Here is a 21,093-nt window from a genome sequence, read left to right on the forward strand (position 1 = left end):
ACAAGTTCAAAGGTTGCAAGCTACTGATATAGGTTAGTCATTAACTGATGATGGAATTGTCAGTAAGTCCAGATTTTATATAGGTCTAAGGCAAAAAATATAAAGTGAAATAGTTTTTTCAACAACACCACAATTGTTGCCAAATCAAACAAGAAAAGTATAACACTTAAGTTTGTCTGAAGAGCTTTATTGATGTCAAAATTTGACATATATGCTTACATTATCTCCAGGAGACTACTAGGGATTTGGTTTTCGTACTTTCATTTCAACAAAACTGAGGGAATTGTAAACACCTGTAACGGTTGTCCAATAAATACCTAGGCCGTAACCTCTGGATCCCCAAACTCCATTTAGCATTGCAGAACCGCAATCTCTATACCACCAGCCACCTCCGAAAGCCCTAGCACAATGACTACTGACAGCTGGTCCACTGTCAAAAGTGGCGAATCCTCGATTCGGATTTTGGTCTAAGCTGTTAGAGGCATTTCCAGTGTAACTGTTAAAGTTGATGCGATAGAAAAGAGTTTCGTTTGACAGGACAAAATTTTTATACCGAGCATAGTAGTGCCGTCCTTGATATTTCATGTCAACCCTCATATCCGTGTAGCCCTGTAAAACGACATTACGCTAATGAAATTTCTTTTTAAAGAGGTAGGCGCCAGAAAAAAAACTGCTTAATTTACAAAACCTTATTTTATTTATTTGTGTGTAGGGTACTTAAAGAAAATATTTGCATGCATCAGAGTTTTTCAAAATTTTGTACAGTGAAATATCATTAACATGAATGCTAAGTTTACTAGTATTTCATCACACAAAACTTGGAAAATGTGAAGAAAAATATTTCTAGAATATTTTTTATTACAAACATTAGAAAGCGTATTCTATTAGACTTAGCAAAAGAAAGGCTCAATAATTATATTATCAATATATATTTTAGTATTTTAAACCTTAAGATTTCAATGAAACAGAGGCGTAGCGAGGAGGGGGCGGGGGGTGCGGATCGCACCGGGTGACACCATTTAGGGGGGTGACACCAAGGCAAAAAATAGTAAAATATATAAAGAAAAACTTGAGAGGGGGGGGGGGTGCAAATCGAAAGTTTGAGGAGGGGGGTGCAACTCGAAAGTTTGAGGGGGGGGGGGGTGCAAATCAAAAACTTGAAAGTTTGTCCCTGGGAAGGATCGCTACGCCTCTGGGGGGTGACACCGTTAAGTGCCGCACCGGGTGACACCCGACCTCGCTACGCCACTGCAATGAAATGTTTCTTTTTCTAGATGACCGCTGTTGCCATGGCAGCCATATGTGAAGAAGAGTCCCTGAAGCATGCAATATTTTCCCTCAAGTAGCCTAACTTAGATACACAAAAATAAATGTATAGAACTTATTAATAAAGAAACGATTTTCTCCTGTTTTTTTTTTTCAAGAGCCTAATTCTTTAAATTTGATAAAAAAATTGTAACTAGTTGCATGTACCTGAAATACTATGTAATCCTGATTAAACCATAAAAATGATTTTGGTTTATAAGTAGCAAAATGCAGGATTATAAATGTAGTTTTAGAATGTAAACAATGGCACTGCTTTAGAAACTGCTCAAAATCTGTTACATAATTGATGATTCCACCTGTTATGTCACTTCTGGTTGATTTTGAGGAAATCGACTTAAATATTTGTTGGTTAACTATTCTTATAGTTTTTAATACTATTACCTAATTGATTTTTAAAATGTATCTTTTAGGACAGAAATAAGCATACTACTTTAATTGGCACTTAATTAGGGGGGGGGGGGCTATGAGAGCAACTTGTTTTTTTTCAAAAAGTGGACTTGCAAAGTTTTGCAAGTGGCCTCTTCATATACCCCACACCACACACACACATACTCTAATCCGCTATTACACACATAAAATTAATTTCTCCCTCTGTCACAAAATTAGAAATATTTAGTTTTCTTTACTGCTGTTGTAAGTTGATGTATAAACTGATTTCCAATCCAAAAGTCTCCATCAAACGAGCCAAACCCATCTCGATATTCTGCCCAGGATTTTGTGAAGTTCACTCCCCCTTTGACACGTCGCTGAAATTTATATTTTAAAGAGCGTTTAATTTATTTCCCAATTTTTTTCTCTCCTACTATCTCAATTTCACTATGTGTTGTGATCTACTTAGGTCTGTTTATTTTTAGGTTTACACTTGTTCCCTTACCATATATGGTCTGCGGTATAAGGACCGGTTTTTTCAGCTATCTTACTAAGAGAGTCTTAGACTCAGAAATTTTCCATCAAAAGATGATTGATTGATTCAGACCATATGACCACCCCAGCCAATGACCTTCTGTGTGCCTCAGTCTATAAATAGGCCGCCCACAGGTATCTCGAGGCAGTCCATTTTGACCAAGCGTCCGTGAGAGAGCATAAGTCCTGAGTGTGCTATGTAGTATTAAGTTGTTAAGTATCCTAGTATTATATTACTTGTGGCCAAGTGATTATTTATGCTATAGCAGTGTTATTGAACTGTGGCTATTTTTATAAAGTGTTAGAATCTGTGATAGTATTTATTCTTACGCTTTGTAAGTTGGGTTTTTGTTATTTCTAAACTAAATATTTTATCTTGTTTAATCTCGTGTTCTGCCACGACTTGTTCACTTATTAAAAGTTGTATGCAGATTGAATGAGTTGTTAACTTCAATAGTTTCACTAGTTTTCCCTAGACCTCGACATCGAGCCCTAGTGAGTTGTTGAGATAGTTTTCATTCATTTAGGCTTTAGGTCATTTGCATATAACCCTTGAAACGAATCCGGGAGCGTTCACCATCTATCCGGCTGGTAGATAGGTGACCGTTACAGTGTGATAAAATCAAATCTGTGTGTTACGCTAAATATATTTTCGAAAGATTATTTTTGCTTTTTCAGTCTGTCTCTTTGTCCTGTTTGTCTTTTTATACTTCTGTCTGTGTGGTAATTCTTGTAACTCAATTTTTACCTAACTCTAACTTCTCACATACATTCGTTTTCAAAGTCAACCCAAAAATACAAAAAAATTGTAAAGTTAGCAAGCTGCACTAGGAATTTTAGAAAAACAATTTCTAGTCATTAGTGATGTTTGACGTTTTTTTTTTAAGAAAAAAAATGAATTATAAAAAAAAAACAAATGAGGAGGATATTTAACAAATTAAATATTGATTTACCTATACTTTTTTTTCAATTTACTGTTACTTAAATGAACAAAATTAAAGCACAAGTTAAAGTGCTTTATGATAATATGATGATAAATTCACCTTAAATAAAAATGTCTTTCTTTACCAAAAATATTCGTCTCTAATGAAATCTTTCAACTAGCTAGAGAGCAATGTTTTTAATAGAAATAAGGTAAATATTCACACACCCACCTACCCCCATTAGTTTAAGTGCAACATAAAAAAAACAACAACCTGGAAAATGACCCATCCACCTCCATCAGTTTTAGTGTCACAAAGAACATGTTTTGTTCCCAATGATTCAAATACCATTCTTTCTTTGTAGCATGGTTTCATGGAATTGATATCACATTTTGGTTTTGTCTGGTAATTAAATTTTTTGCCAGTTAATAATAGAACAATCACGATTTAAAAAAAACTTTATCTGATCATATCGTTGTGTATTTTTGTCTGTCCGTGTGTAACATGCTACATCCACGAAAACCACCATGATTGGATTTATATAGTTTGTTTCCACATTCGATTGTGTATTAAAATTGTATTGGCTTTTAAAACCAAATTGTCTTCAATAAATTTATTTTATTGGTTAATAGCGCTTTTCATTACACATTAAATTAAGCAATACTTTAAAAAGATACATTTTAGAAAAGTTAATAGATATGTATTTGCCAACAGTACTTTCACCCAATGCCTAAATATATACATGGCATGTAGGAATGTTAAAGTTAAGTAGATAAACTGGTTTCCAAGTGTTAACGTCATTATAATAATTTTAATAGGTACTTCAACATACTATTTCTCTTGTTTTTACTTTCTCGTATATGAAATATAGAGGAAGTATTGTAATATTGCAAAAATCCGACATCGAGGTTTTCACAAATCTCGACGTTTTACATCTCCTTGAGTCAGAAAAACATAGTTTTGCAATTGTGTCCGTATGTCGGTATGTATGTGTGGGTGTATGTGAACACGATAACATGAGCACCGTTACAGCTAGGTTGATAAAATTTTAAATGTATAAAATGTGTAGTTCTGTATCAACCTTTCGGTGATTTCCGCAAAACCGAAGTAGACTTATTCTACTTTTCTTTTTTCAAAAGCCTATAATTTGAGCACTCTTTCTTTTAAATAGACTAAATTTAAATATAAGTATAATATATTAAAATCCCTGCCTTCTATCAAATTTTGAGCATTTTGCGTTTATCGGAAGTAATAAATTACGCTATTTCCGATTTTTCAAAAAAAAAAAACCAAATTGGTGTAAAACGTATTTATATTCCGCACTATTATACACTCATTGTTTGCTGTTCACTTGGTGCCATCCTTATGTAAGTATATTCGAGAAATTTTAGGAGAGATCACTCGCGCTTTATTTCTGTCCAGATTCACACCTCCTAGCCTAAACAGCCTTCCACTAAATAGGCTATCTAACCACATAAGAAAACATATATGAAAAAAAAAACCTTTCTAAAACAAGCTTTTTAATGCACTTAAAATAAGAAAATAAAACTGCTTTCTTTCATAAAAGCTTTAGCGTTTATGAGAGGTTTTTTTTACATATTATAGCGACCAACAGGTTAAGTTTTAAATCGATTAAAAACGTTATCTTTCCCTAATAGCTTTTATTAGATCGAGCGTCTCCGCGATTGTAAACATTCGGCGTGAACCACAGCTCACAAGACTGATGGTTGATAGCGTCTAGCTAGTTTTTCCCCCTTCTGTTGTTAAATATTGTAATGTATAGAGTGATTTGATATTGTTAGTACCGAAACTGATTAATTAATTTTACTGACTAATAAAACATCTAATTAAATTAAAAATAAATAGATTTGTATTGTCATCGAAGTGAAACGTTTCTGGAAAGTTTGCATTAAAAGTAGGACAAAATTGAGTTAAAACATTTGCAACAAAACCACAAACAAATTAAAACAAACAAACAGACGTTGCGAACTAAATAAAAGATTGTAAAACACCCCCTTACAATCGTTTACATTCTTTTTAATACACATAATAAGATATACAACCCTGGGGTACCTATACATAAACACGAGGGATTTAAAATGTACTAATAGACTCACTACCCTCGAACTTTGGACTACTCTAGCATGACTTGCAAATGAACCAAAACACAAATAATAAATTAAATTAAATAAGACGGACTTACGGGACCGTCTGTGGCACGACAGTAGTGAGCTTTGTTCTTGCATCTAGGTGATCCAGCTTTTTTAGTGTATCTGTTCTCTGTTTCTAGTGAGTAAAAATTAACACGGTTAAAGGGCGTGGCCTAGCAGTAGAGTGTGTGTGTGTGTGTGTGTGTCCGTGTGTAAACACGATAACTTGAGTACCGTTTCTGCTAGGTTGATGAAAGTATTATATCAAAATCGTAGATCCGTATCAACTTTTGAGCGATTTCCGATAACCGGAAGTGGTACTTTTTCTACTTTGAATTTTTCAAAAGCCTATAACTTGAGTACTATTTCAGACAGATAAATGAAATTTCACATGTAAGTAAAAGCTCTAATTCTCTACCTTCTGTTAAATTTTGAGTAATTTCCGTTGACCGGAAGTAGTAATTTACGCTACTTCCGATTTCTCAAAAAACTAATGTAAATTTTAAAAGTACTAATAATATTGCGCACTATTATGCGCTCTTTTATTTCGCGTTCACTTGGTGTGCAATTAATTTGTCTACGAGATTTTATTCTATTTTTAAAACTTTAAGTATTTAAAATGGATTAAAAATCATGTCTATAGCCCGAGTTCCCATCCCCTGTTATTTTATATAAAAATATTCGAGAAAGTTTAGGGGAGATCACTCCCGGTTTATTTATTAAAAATTTCAATTATAAAACCGAAATCCAAAGACTGAAAAAAGTGGAGGGAGCTTTCTTTCTGTGGCAGCCCCATGTATGATAGGCACAAAAAGATTAAGAAAATCAACACCAAGTTCTAAAATCAAGTGTCTGTTTATGAGATTGGCTTTACCTATTGTGCCTCTTTGTTTGATTAAAGTTTTACAACGTTTCAAAATTTATTTCCAAAAAAAGAAAAAGGGTATAGTACATGGTGTAAGTACCGTATATTGTATATAGCGTATAGTACATATTGTATGGTGTATACATCATGTTTAATAGTCTATTGCTCTTGGTCTGTTGTGTAATGTAGACTATGTTTGGTGGCGTATACCATATGATGTAATGTATATAGTGCATGGTGTATAGAACATATTGAATCGCCCATAAATTTTGAATATGGCGTATAGTATTTCATTTATATATATATATATATATATATATATATATATATATATATATATATATATATATATATATATATATATATATATATATATATATATATATATATATATATATATATATATATATATATATATATATATATGAGCGGCTGGAGTGTATTATTATTATTTGTGACTTAAAAGGCGAATGTATCGTTTCGTTTCATGTCGTAAATTGTTCGTAGTTTTTAGTTGTGTAGTCCCGTATTATGGCGCCGCTGTCTCACTGTTTATGTCCCTGTTTATAGCTAGTTTGTATTTATTTCGTTTATATTGTTGTCATTGTTTATATTGTCTTTTTATATAATTCTGTTGCATGTTTCGTGGCGTTTGGTTTGTTATCCGTGAATTAGGGACTATTTGTTTACTTGTAGTGTGTGAGGTGTGCGAAAGTCGATTTCCGGCTGGTTCGAGTCTGTCTTTTGGTGTGTTGAAGGGATGAAGTGAGAGCAGGAAGACTCTCTGGTCATCGATTGTAAAGAACACCATCCAGCCGTATTTATTTTGTGTTTGTGTTCGTCATAGACCTGGACGAAGTCCGAAATTGGGTGTTTTGTTTGGTTTTGTTTTGTCTGTTTTGTGTCAGTAGTTTTTATCTATTCTTTTTCTGTGATTTTTCATTGGTTCCATATTTTTGATAAATAAATTTTATTAATTGTTAAAGTTTTTGTTTTATTTTGGTAGTTTTTTATTTAGACTAAGGATAAGATATAACCACCGTGGGTTTCACCACGGTTGCACTGACCCAGACAGTTAGATAGATTTTAAGGTATTCCCCCCCTAGCAGGTCTTATATATATATATATATATATATATATATATATATATATATATATATATATATATATATATATATATATATATTCATATAAAGCAAAGCCTTACCTGCCGTATCATCAGCGCATGCGCCATGAAAGTGTTGAAAGAACAATATGGCAGCGATGAGCAGACTGCTGTAGTCCATTATAGCTGCAAGCCAACTATAATGGGAACTTGTTTGTAAGGCGAAGACCTCATCGGAACAGCAAGTCTGTTTCGTTGATGTGGTGATGGAGCTCAGTGTTGAAATCAATAAATTACGTTTCTATTTAACCTTTTGGTATAAGCCAATCGTCTTGTGACAACAGGTTGTTTAGGGATTTGGATTATTTCATATGCAAGCAGAAGGGGTGGAAGAATGATTTTGATGCTGGTATAAGATGATAAAATGTGATCGTGGACATGTAAATAGTGACACAATCACAAATATAAAGATAACAATTCTAAAATGGTATAAATTTAAAATTACCCTTACATTGATACTTGTTTCCAAAATATCACTAACAACCTAGCACATCTATTTCTGGAAGAGTGCATTGTCACACATGAATAGTAGAAGCCATTCAACAATGTTTTAGATTACGTAACAACCTATGACACCTATTTCTTGGATAGCCAATTGTTGGACATGTAAAGAAGATATCACTCAATAATGTTTTAAATTAATCAACAACCTAGCGCACCTACTCATGGAATAATCCATTGTAAGACTAGAATAGTAAACCAAATATATATTTGATTAAGTTGACGTGGCATTGATCAAATTTTGACTGTTTACTTAACTTCATCTTTAGACTTGCGATCCTTTTGGTAGATGGAGTATATCAAGTGGTTCTTAAACTCAACATATGAAGGGATGGTGGAGTCGTCCAGTCGTCTATAGGTTCCCAAACTAAGATACTCATCAGAGCAGTAAAACTTCTGAAGAGTCAAATGTTAAAACAATTTGGCTGTCAGCGGATTAGAGATAAAGATAATCACGTTATTTACAAATAATTTATCTGAAATGACAGATAATTTAATGATCTTGTTAAGTCGGTGGTAGTTTAAATCTTTAGTTTTACTTTATCCCCAGCTTTAAATTAAATATGTTGTATTTTGTTGACCGAATAGAGAAGTTAGTCAATACACAAACAGACACTTACAAACGCATATATATATATATATATATATATATATATATATATATATATATATATATATATATATATATATATATATATATATATATATATATATATATATATATATATATGTATATATATATATATATATATATATATATATATATATATATATATATATATATGAATATATATATATATATATATATATATATATATATATATATATATATATATATATATATATATATATATATATATATATATATATTATATATATATATATATACATATATATATATATATATATATATATATATATATATATATATATATATATATATATATATATATATAAGTGTTCTGGTTGTCACGGTCTTATCCTATTCAAATACTGTGTGGATGTGCTTCCATAGTTCTTGTTGATCAGAAATTCGCAAGAAATATCTATTAAGATCAAGTATTCTTCCCTAGGTGCATTGCTGCCCTTTGCAACCGTTGGGGTTTTCTCTCTTAAGCGGGTTTCTGCCCTTCGGTAGTTGAGAGGAGTGTAGTTGAATGTGTCGAAAGGTGTCGAAGTAAAAGAAACAGGTAACCCTGTTTTTTCATCCTTATAACACTCTAACTTTGAAGCTACTGTTAAGTATTGGAGTAAGCTAACGTTCGAGTATTTCTTTGCTTATTTTTAACAGAATTAGTAATTTTTTTTTTAAATGTCTTAATAATAGGATGGTAATGGAGATAGAATCAATAAATGTTTGCGTAAAAACCTACAACCCAGGTCTGAAAACAATCGTTCTATCATCATTTGATATTCACATGTTCTACACGATGTTCGATCATCATTTGACATTCACTTGTTCTTTAGGATGTTCTTTCATCATTTGATATTCACTTGTTCTACACGATGTTCGATCATCTTTTGACATTCACTTGTTCTACACGATGTTCGATCATCATTTGACATTCACTTGTTCTACACGATGTTCGATCATCATTTAATATTCACTTGTTCTATAGGATGTTCTATCATAATTTGATATTCACTTGTTCTACACGATGTTCTATTATCATTTGATATTCACATGTTGTGCTCGATTTTCTGTCATCATTTAATATTCACATGTTGTGCTCGAAGTTCTGTCATCATTTGATATTCACTGGTTCTATAGGATGTTCTATCATCATTTCATACTCACTTGTTCTACCCGATGTTCTATCATCATTTGATATTCACTTGTTCTACACGATGTTCTATCATCATTTGATATTCACTTGTTCTACACGATGTTCTATCATCATTTGATATTCACTTGTTCTACACGATGTTCTATCATAACTTGATATTCACTTGTTCTATAGGATGTTCTATCATCATTTTATACTCACTTGTTCTACACGATGTTCGATCATCATTTGACATTTACTTTTTCTATAGAATGTTCTATCATCATTTGACATTTACTTGTTTAATGTAATATACAAGTTATGATAAACGTACTGAACCATTGTTATATCAAATATTAGATTTACATTCGATACAATGTGCAATATTAGTTATGGTAAACATAATAAGCCATTGTAAAGGCACTTATCATTAATGATCAACACATTATACCATTGTCATTTTAAATGTCAGTTATTATCAACACTGTATGATGGTATTTCTAATATCAGTTTGGGTAAAAAAAATATACAATTGTAATGTTAAATATCAGCTATGGTAAAATGTCAGTTATAACTTTTCAACACGCTTTCCCCACTGTAAATTGAATGATTACTTATCAACACGCTATAGCACTGTAAAGATAGTTATCATTTATCAACACGTTATCACAGTGCAAGTTCAATTATCCCTTTTCAACGCACTTAACTAAACAAGGTCACCCCTTTAAGACTGCATAATGCTTGGAATTAAATTACAGCATTTGTTGTTTTTTTTCAATTTATTTTAACAAACCAGTTTATGCGAACATTTCAAGACCTGAGGAGATTAGTCAGATGCGTTGGGCTCGTTTGACGAAGACCTATGGATTGCACATAATTTTATACATCGTCTCACGTCAGCAGTGATGATCAAGATTCACTTATACTTGCAGAAGCGTAGAGAAAGAGAGGGGAATGCTATGCGTGTGTGTGTCTAACATCAAGGAGTTTATGCTTGTGTTGTGTGTAGCAACTAGCAAGCATAAAAGATAGAGTGAGAGAGAGCGAGAGAGAGAGAGAAAGAGATAGAGAGAGACTGTTGCTTTTGTATCATTATTTACTACTGTTTACTCCTTCACATTACAGAAAGTATCCAGTATTTTGCTACTTCGGGAACAAAGACACTACAGTTTTAATTAGGATTACTCATTAAAACTTACGCATCAGCACATACTAATGTAACTTATTACAATATGTTTGCAAATTAAGACTTAATTTACCAATCAAGGTCCTTTGGTTATGCATACACATTTCACAGTGCTATACTGATTTGAGGACAGAAACGTGTTAGATTAAGTGTTAACCTAGCACACTTTTTTTCTGGAAGAGTCAATTGTCGGACAAGAATAGTAGATGTAATCGAGCAATGTGTTAGATTACGCTGACGTGGCATTGAACAAGGGATAGTTAAATTCCTGTTTAGACCAAGAAATCCTTTTGGCAGATGAAGCATAGTTCATATGTTTCTGTTAGCCCAGCTTTTGAAGGGATTGTGTAGTCAGCACTTTGCCCTGCCGCTTAAACTATCCTGTACGTAAGTCAGGTACCCATCAGAGCTGTGCGGACTTAAGGACATCATTTAGTCATGAGTCCGAACCAAGATCCGAATTCGAGAACTTCTAGTTAGATAACTGTGGGTTTCGGTGTTCATCCATAAATGACATCACGTCAGTCACTTATCTTCACAAAATAATCATACCCCACATTCAAAAAGACGTTTTTTTTTATCTTTTTAAAGCACCGAATTTTGTGTCTGAAAACAAAGATTGTTCTCCACCTACATACTATTTTACAGCTCTACACATAGTGCAGATTCTTTCCTGTATCCAAGTGGAGAAACAAAAAAACAAAAAAAACAAAGAATATTCAAACACGTAAACAAACTTGAGTTTTAGTAGTAAACTAGACTACCCATCATTCCTTGGATAGCTACGTGTTTCGGGGGTCATACATAAAAACATCACGTCTGTCACTTATCGTCACAAAAACCAGACCCCACATTAAAAAAAGACGGTTTTTTTTTTTAATTTTTTAAAAACACCAATTTCGGCTGAGCATGGGTCTGATCACAATATCCTTTCATACACCGACGTCACAGTTTACCTTCTCAACTCTACTTCACCTGCCCAGTGTCCCGCCTAGTCTCAGACAACATGTTTTTATCGTTTAAAAAACAATTCCGGCCGAGCATGTATCCGACCACCCTATCGTTTTATATGCTGAGGACAAAGAAACAAGTGAACTCTACTTTATCTACCCTGTATCCAGCCAAGTTCCAATAGGCAACTTTATCCTTCACATAAAAAAAAGAATTTTTTTGTGTCTAGAACCCGTGTCACTTGCATGGAAGCCTATTACACTAAAACCTTAGCTATCTATACTCGTGACGTCGTTGACGTTTTTTTTTTTGGAGCTATATAATACTTTGAGTCTCCTTATGAAACTTGATTTACGCGCATATGCTCTAGATTTAGATCTAGATCTAGTAGCTTTCAAATTAAATTTTATCTTAAATTAGCCAATTCCATAGCTTAAGAAACAAAGATTTATATAAAATAATGAAGGTCTGATATTGTTTACTATAGAAACTTATTATTATCTAGATCTAAATAGAATTATCTAGATTCTACGACTGCTTTGCTTAAGTCTAGTTTTTGCCATAACTCTTGCTAGATTTCTAGATTTAGATTAGAGCTATTCTAGATCTAGATAGATAAAACTAAATTAAAAAGTTGAAAATTGATGCAAGTGTTGGAACGTTTTAAAAAAACAGCAATCGGACGTATTGTTAAAGTTATAGATGACAGAAAATTAGCTTTAGAACGCGTTAAACATTAAAATGGGAATACAATCTTCGATAGAAACCGCCATTGTTGATGTAAAAACTAAATAAATCATGTGACATCACTATTCACTCAAAGTAAAGCCATTGTTTTAAACTTTTATAATTAATGTGGTTAATCTGCCAATAAATTAATCAATAAATTAATTAACGTTTGACAGCTTACGTTTACTCTCATTTTCATATTTTGTATTGAATTTAAGCCGTTGAAAAGTCGCCTAGAATTATTTTATCCATTGAAATATTTTTTAAAAAAAACAGCCCTCGACCCCTCTTGAAGTCAACCGGAGAGGCAAGCGAAAGTATAATAATGAAAGTCACAAAAATTGTTTTTCACGATAAAATTACACAACTTGATATAGCCAAGTAGTTTATTTAAATTAAATAACATAAGGTTAGTCTTTACATAAGGTTGAATCGACCGTCAGTCCAGATTTTATACAGGTCTCGTGCTAAAAAGTAAAGTGAAATATTTTCTTCCACACCTCCACAACCATTATACTACACATACAAGAAAAATATAACACTTTGATTTGTCTGAAGGGCTTTATTGAAGTCAAGACGTGACCAGTCAACTTACATTTTCACCGGAAAGCCTACTAGCGATTTGGTTTTCGCAGTTTCATCTCTATAAAACTGAGGGACGCGTGGAAGCCAGTGATGCTGTACCAGTTAATACCTGCGCCGAATTGCGTGTTTCCCCATTCTCCATTTGGGTTTGTTTGATGGCATTCATTATACCACCAGCCGTTCTTGAAAATCCCTGCACAATTTATATAGCTAAATTTACGGTCCATAGTCGCGAACCTTCGACCTTTTTGGTATGTCATGTTATCAGTTGTATTGCCTGAGTAGCCGTCAAATGTCATCCGATAGGAAGCAGCTTCGTTTTCCAACACAAAGTTGTGGCACACGGCATAATAGCTCTGTCCGTTATATTTCATGTCAAACCTCAAATCAGTATAGCCCTGTGAAATGATAATAAATCTTATTTATGTATTTGTGTATATCTAAGTTAGTGTACTTTAAGGAAAAAAAATGTATACACCAGGGACTACAATTTTCAAAATATTGCGAAACGGGAGCCGGACGTTTTCCCGAAAGACACTTTCGGCCTTCGGGCAAACGGGATTCTGGTAAATATGAACCCTATAGAAAATATACATTACACTAACCTTAATCACAACCACAAACCCTATCAGGTTCTAAATCCCATTTTATTTTCCCTGAACTGTATACACTTCCCAATCAAACTTCTATTCGACTTCATTTTCCTTATTGCTATTTCTATCTCTAACCTATTCATTTAGCTTTCCTTATTCTTTTTCTTATTACTATTGCTATGCGTATTTTAAACCCATTCGTCTCCTTATTTCTGTACATATCCAATTTAATGTTCAATACCATTATACTTTATCAATTGACCTATATAATTACGTATCCGATTTTCTTTTCCCCTATCTTTATTTATACCCCTTACCAATTCATGTAATTATACCTATACCAACACCTGTAGTTACCTCCCTATAATTCATAGACCGAAACACATCGTATTTTTAAAATTAAAAACAATAGAAAATATGCTTTTGGTCAGATCTAGTGGACCAAAGATTATATAGCGAACATGACAGGTAAATTTTGACAGCTTTGCCAAATTTTCCCAAATATTACACGTTTTTTCCTTGTATTCATTGGGATTGGTCTACAACCTTACGAAATATCAGTGAGGAGGGGGTTGTTCGGCACAACTTTTTTTTCGATATAAAAATCTCAAATAACTTGAAATAATGATACAATTACTCGCGGTCAGTTTTTAACCCCGTCTTGTGGGTAGAGGCTTATTGAAAGTTTATCAATATGGCTCATTTATTTACCGAAGTCAAAGGGGGGAGGGAAGACAGATGTCGAGGGCCAAGGTACCTTAAAATTGTTTTGAAAATAGTCATCGTTTTTCAACCAAAGTTTTAAAAATAGAATGTATGGGAATACGGACTGTTCAATTCTAAATGCCTTCCGAAGTTTTCGCAAAGATAACGCCTATTTTTTGTTACTCACGATGGTAATTCTACTACATCAGAAGTTATACTAGGGTTCCTACGTTGGAATTTTTTTCAATATATAACTCAAATAAGGCGCAGGTCAGTCGAAGTCAGTTTCGAGGTCAGTGACGAGCACCTGCCAAATTTAAAGCGACCGCGGTCCCGGCAAAATACCTAACCGGTAACCGACCATTTTGTATATATATATATATATATATATATATATATATATATATATATATATATATATATATATATATATATATATATATATATATATATATATACACATATATATATATATATATATAAATTAAATAAATGAATATATATATATATATATATATATATATATATATATATATATATATATATATATATATATATATATATATATATATGATTTTTTTGTAAAGTTTCAGAGCTCCACCGCATTTCTTTTTACAATCTGTAACTAACAGTATATTCGTATCACATGAATTAATAAATAATAAAACATAATAAAATTGTTCTCTTTACTGCAGACGTGAGTCGATAAATAAAATCATTTCCAATCCAAAAGTCCCCATCAAGCGAGCCAAAGCCATCACGATAGTCATTCCAGTATTTTGAAAAGTTCACGTCCATTCTGATACGGCGCTGATAATAGATTTATGTTAAATGTTGCATTTATTTCACATGCTCTGTTTGTCTTTACCCAAAGTCTAAGTAAAATCTTTTGTATTACGCTAAAGATATTTTTGAAAGTTTTTCTTTTGTTCATTCGGTCTGTCTGTATATCCTTTTATCTGTCTGTTGGTGGCAAATCTCGTAAATCAAGTTTTAACTAACTCTAACTTAAAACAAAGACGGGTTTTCTTTTTTTTAGTGAGAGCAATACTATCTTGTTTAAAAATCACATTAGATGTTATTTAAAATTTGCTAAATTCAATAACAATTGAGCAGACAAGAGGATTAATCTCAAGCAAGTACTCAATCAGCCAGGTGAACTATTGTCAACTGATGATCACTGGTTAGTGGTTTCACACATCAGAGACAACAACGGACATAAAAAGAGAAAACACAAGGATAATTTATCAAGCTTCACTGGTATTTTTAAACAAATAGTGGTGTTTTAAGAATGAACAAAATTCATCAAATAAATTATAAATAGATGAAACTACTTAAATATTTATGTGTTTAGTTCATTGACACCAAAAACAACAAAAATAAACATATGTTAAAAATCTTTATTAAAATAAAATGTTCAGTTCACCTAAAATAAAAACATTAAAAAAAATATTTCTTTAAATCTGTAAAATTACAGAAGTGTGTGTTCAAAATGGTACGTTGCCATATGGTTACAGTATGCAATTTTAGGGTTAATTAGTCCGAAAATTGGAAGCTCAGAAAATTATTACACTGGATGGAGAATAACGATTTTAATACGATAAAATGATCCATCTATTATTATTAGTTTCAATGTCAAATTAAACAAACCTGGATAACAATCCACCCACCCACAACAGTTTTAGTGTCAAATTGAACAAACCTGGATAATGACCCATACACCTCCATCAGTTTTTGTGTCACAAAGAACATGTTTTGTTCCCAATGATTCAAATACCATTCTTTCTTTGTAGCATGGTTTCATGGAATTTATATCACATTTTGGTTTTGTCTGGTAATTAAATTTTTTGCCAGTTAATAATAGAACAATCACGATTTAAAAAAAAACTTTATCTGATCATATCGTTGTGTATTTTTGTCTGTCCGTGTGTAACACGCTACATCCACGAAAACCACCATGATTGGATTTATATAGTTTGTTTCCACATTCGATTGTGTATTAAAATTGTATTGGCTTTTTAAACCAAATTGTCTTCAATACATTTATTTTATTAGTTAATAGCACTATCCATTACACATTAAATTAAGCAATACTTTAAAAAGATACATTTTAGAAAAGTTAATATGTATTTGCCAACAGTACTTTCACCCAATGCCTAAATATATACATGGCAAGTAGGAATGTTAAAGTCAAGTATATAAACTGGTTTCCAATTGTTAACGTCATTGTAATAATTTTAATAGAGACTACAACATACTATTTCTCTTGTTTTTACTTTCTCGTATATGAAATATAGAGGAAGTATTGTAATCTTGCAAAAATCCGACATCGAGGTTTTCACAAATCTCGAATGTTTTACACCTCCTTGAGTAAGAAAAACATAATTTTGCAATTGTGTAAGTATGTCGGTATGTATGTGTAGGTGTATGTTAACACGATAACTTGAGCACCGTTACAGCTAGGTTGATAAAATTTTAAATGTATAAAATGTGTAGTTCTGTATCAACCTTTCGGTGATTTCCGCAAAAACCGAATAGACTTATTCTACTTTTCTTTTTTCAAAAGCCTATAACTTGAGTATTCTTTCTTTTAAATAGACTAAATTTCACATATAAGTATAATATATATAATTTTCTGCCTTTTATCAAATTTTGAGAATTTTGCGTTTAACGTAAGTAATAAATTACGCTATTTCCGATTTCTCAAAAAAACACGCAAATGGATGTAAAACTTATTTATATTCCGCACTATTATACACTCATTGTTTGCTGTTCACTTGGTGCGCAATTTGCTTTTCTGAGCGATTCTATTCATTTTTTTTAAATTTTAAGTATTAAAAAATGGATTAAAAACAATATCTATATCCATATATATTAGAGAAATTTTAGGGGAGATCACTCGCGCTTTATTTCTGTCCAGATTCACACCTCCTAGCCTAAACAGCCTTCCACCAAATAGGTTACCTAACCACATAATAAAACATATATGAAAAAAATCTTTCTAAAACAAGCTTTTTAATGCACTGAAAATAAGAAAATAAAACTGCTTTCTTTCATAAAAGCTTTTGTCGTTTATGAGAGGGTTTTTTTTTTACATATTATAGCGACCAACACGTTAAGTTTTAAATCAATTAAAAACGTTATCTTTCCCTAATAGCTTTTATTAGATCGAGCGTCTCCGCGATTGTAAACATTCGGCGTGAACCACAGCTCACAAGACTGATGGTTGATAGCGTCTAGCTAGTTTTTCCCCCTTATGTTGTTAAATATTGTTATGTATAGAGTGATTTGATATTGTTAGTACCGAAACTGATTACTTAATTTTAATGACTAATAAAACATCTAATTAAATTAAAAATAAATAGATTTGTATTGTCATCGAAGTGAAACGTTTCTGGAAAGTTTGCATTAAAAGTAGGACAAAATTGAGTTAAAACATTTGCAACAAAACCACAAACAAATTAAAACAAACAAACAGACGTTGCGAACTAAATAAAAGATTGTAAAACGCCCCCTTACAATCGTTTACATTCTTTTTAATACACATAATAAAATATACAACCCTGGGGTACCTATACATAAACACGAGGGATTTAAAATGCACGAACAGACTCATTACCCTCGAACTTTATACTGCTCTAGCATGACTTGCAAATGAACCAAAACACAAATAATAAAATAATTTAAATAAGACGGACTTACGGGACCGTCTGTGGCACGACAGTAGTGAGGTTTGTTCTTGCATCGAGGTGATCCAGCTTTTTTAGTGTATCTGTTCTCTGTTTCTAGTGAGTAAAAATTAACACGGTTAAAGGGCGTGGCCTAGCAGTAGAGCGCTAGACTGCAAAGCCGTAAGTATGGAGTTCGATAGCCAGTTTAAGTCAAAGGAACGTCAATGAGTCCACCAATCGCTAAAGTGTACATGACTCGCGTCTGGGAAAGTAAGTCTTCTAGGCATACTGCTGACAATATTACCCCTTTAAACTGCAGTAGTCTAGAACCATATGAACTTTACTTCGTCTGCCTAATAGATCACTTTGTCTCAATAGAAATTTTTAATGCTAAACACATTTAAATAGCTGCAAGTATGTTAAGTGTGTAGTCGTGATATTTGTATACACCTTTGTTATGCGTCTTTTTGATAATAGAATATTGTTGAGTATTTTAATTATTTTTTTAACAAAATTATTAAAGAAATGTCTTCATTTTATGAATAGATTTCACATAGCTCAAATATGTTTTTAAAACATGTTTGTGCATTCATATATTTCAAATTACATTATTATATAAACAGGTTGATGCATTTATTCACACTTACACAGAGTTTTACACGCATACACACACAGTGAAACACACACTCGGTAGCACATGTCTGACCACAAATGTAAGTTATTATAAAACCGAAATCCAAAGATGACAAAAGTGGACGGAGCTTTCTTTCTGTGGCAGCCCCATGTATGATAGGCACAAAAAGATTAAGCAAATCAACACCAAGTTCTAAAATCAAGTGTCTATTTATGAGATTGCTTAGCCTATTGTGCCTCTTTATTTGATTAAAGTTTTACAACGTTTCAAAATTTATTTCCAAAAAAAGAAAAGGGTATAGTACATAGTGTAAGTACCGTATATTGTATATAGCGTATAGTACATATTGTATGGTGTATACATCATGTTTAATAATCTATAGCTCTTGGTCTGTTGTGTAACGTAGACTATGTTTGGTGACGTATACCATATGATGTAATGTATATAGTGCATGGTGTATAGAACATGTTGTATCGCCCATAAAATTTGAATATGACGTATAGTATATCATTTATATAAATATAAATATATATATATATATATATATATATATATATTTACATATATGTATTCATATAAAGCAGGGGTCTCTAAACTACGGCCCGCGATGTCCTCTCATCCGGCCCGCAGAGAACATTTTGTCCAATGAAAAATCGTTCGTTGGTGAGTGCTAAGGAACTTTGCCCAGAAAAATCAAAGACATGCCTGGAAGAAACTGGCCCCCGAACTGAAATTTTAGAGTTAATGCGGCCTTCGGACTGAAAAGTTTGGAGACCCCTGGTCTAAGAAAAAATCGTTTGTTGGTGATTGCTGAGGAAGTTTGCCCAGAAAAAATCATAGAAATGCCTGGAAGAAACTGGCCCCCGAACTGAAATTTGATAGTTAATGCGGCCCTCGGACTGAAAAGTTTGGAGACCCCTGATATAAAGCAAAGCCTTACCTGCCGTATCATCAGCGCATGCGCCATGAAAGTGTTGAAAGAACAATATGGCAGCGATGAGCAGACTGCAGTAGTCCATTATAGCTGCAAGCCAACTATAATGGGAACCTGTTTGTAAGGCGAACACCTCATCGGCACAGCGAGTCTGTTACGTTGATGTGGTGATGGAGCTCAGTGTTGAAGTCAATAAATTACGTTTCTATTTAACCTTTTGGTATAAGCCAATCGTCTTGTGACAACAGGTTGTTTAGGGATTTGGATTATTTCATATGCAAGCAGAAGGGGTGGAAGAATTATTATGATACTGGTATAAGATGATAAAATGTGGTCGTGGACATGTAAATAGTGACACAATCACAAATATAAAGACAACAATTCTATAATGGTAAGAAATTTAACAATTACTCTTACATTGGTATTTGTTTTCAAAATATCACTAACAACCTAGCACACCTATTTCTGGAAGAGTTCATTGTCGGTCATGTATGGTACAAATCATTCAACAAATGTATTAGATTTAGCTGACGTGGCAGTGAATAAGTGTTGGCAGTATGTTGGTTGTTAATACAGTAAACTTCTTTTTTAGACCTAGCAATCAGAGCAGACGTAAAGATTAAGATAATCACGTTATTTACAAATAGTTTATCTCAAATGATGAAAAGCTAAATAATCTTGTAAAATCGGCATTAATTTTAAGTCGTACTATATCCACAGGTTAATCACTTATCACATTAAATATGTTGTATTTTGTTGACCAAACAGATGAGTTAGTCAATGTTCATTGTTAGACACGAACAGTAGACGTAAACTAACAATGTGTTTGATTAAGCTGACGTGGCACTGAACAAGAGATTACCTAACGTTGGTTGATTGGATAGTTTAGTTCCTCTTTAGACCAAGCAATGCTTTTGGCAGATGAAGTAAAGTTCATATGTTTCTTGATCTTGGTATATGAATGGACGGTGCGGTCAGCATTATGTTCAGCCGCCTTAACTTTCCCTATCAGAGTTGGGTAGACTCTGGGACAGCCATCATTCTCATCTCCAAACCAAGATCCGAATTCGAGACCTTAGCTGCAGATAATCGTTTTGATTGGGATAACACATTTGAGTTTCTAAAGAGTCAACAAAACATTGTCTCGAGCTATGTTTTGATCTATTTGGGATGGTAATTTACTTTTTATGAAATCTCTGTGCAACCCCGTCTCCAAAACACAATACCAATGTAGTAATCGTTTCGTTTGTATAAAAGGTTAATGCTTCACAAGCACAACCAAACATTCACTGCAGGAGTATTATTTCGTGGCGCCACGTCATATGTTAAAACAAATTGTTTGTCGTCAGACTTAGAGATTACAATAGTCAAGTTATTTACAAAGGATTTATCTGTAGTGATAGACAACTAAATGGTCGGTCCTGGTTTTAAGTCATACTTTATCTTCAGCTTTAAATTATCTCATTAAAGATGTTGTATTTTGTTGACCCGAACGCCGAACGGAGA

At 32.8% G+C, this 21,093-nt stretch overlaps 2 protein-coding genes across 3 annotated transcripts; both read right to left on the reverse strand.

The window, feature by feature from the left end:
• Window positions 1-202: 202 nt before the first annotated feature.
• Window positions 203-7,553, reverse strand: LOC131948248 (ficolin-1-like). Its single transcript, XM_059309778.1, has 5 exons — window positions 7,375-7,553; window positions 5,356-5,438; window positions 3,426-3,554; window positions 1,953-2,072; window positions 203-609 (listed from the first exon to the last, which is right to left on the reverse strand). The coding sequence occupies exons 1-5, from the start codon at window positions 7,451-7,453 to the stop codon at window positions 238-240; spliced, it is 783 nt and encodes a 260-aa protein (XP_059165761.1). The 5' UTR covers window positions 7,454-7,553; the 3' UTR covers window positions 203-237.
• Window positions 7,554-13,021: 5,468 nt separating this feature from the next.
• LOC131948261 (tenascin-R-like) lies at window positions 13,022-19,751 on the reverse strand. 2 transcript variants are annotated; one of them, XM_059309799.1, is made up of 5 exons: window positions 19,594-19,751; window positions 18,051-18,133; window positions 16,051-16,179; window positions 15,039-15,158; window positions 13,022-13,448 (listed from the first exon to the last, which is right to left on the reverse strand). In XM_059309799.1, the coding sequence occupies exons 1-5, from the start codon at window positions 19,670-19,672 to the stop codon at window positions 13,080-13,082; spliced, it is 780 nt and encodes a 259-aa protein (XP_059165782.1). In that variant the 5' UTR covers window positions 19,673-19,751; the 3' UTR covers window positions 13,022-13,079. The 2 variants fall into 2 exon arrangements, with proteins under 2 accessions (XP_059165782.1, XP_059165783.1); XM_059309800.1 differs by lacking the exon at window positions 15,039-15,158.
• Between the last annotated feature and the right edge of the window lie 1,342 nt (window positions 19,752-21,093).

Source organism: Physella acuta, unplaced genomic scaffold (genome assembly GCF_028476545.2).
Source record: "Physella acuta isolate Inbredline_101_S28 unplaced genomic scaffold, ASM2847654v3 ptg000634l, whole genome shotgun sequence".
In the NCBI taxonomy this organism is placed as follows: Eukaryota; Metazoa; Mollusca; class Gastropoda; family Physidae; genus Physella; species Physella acuta.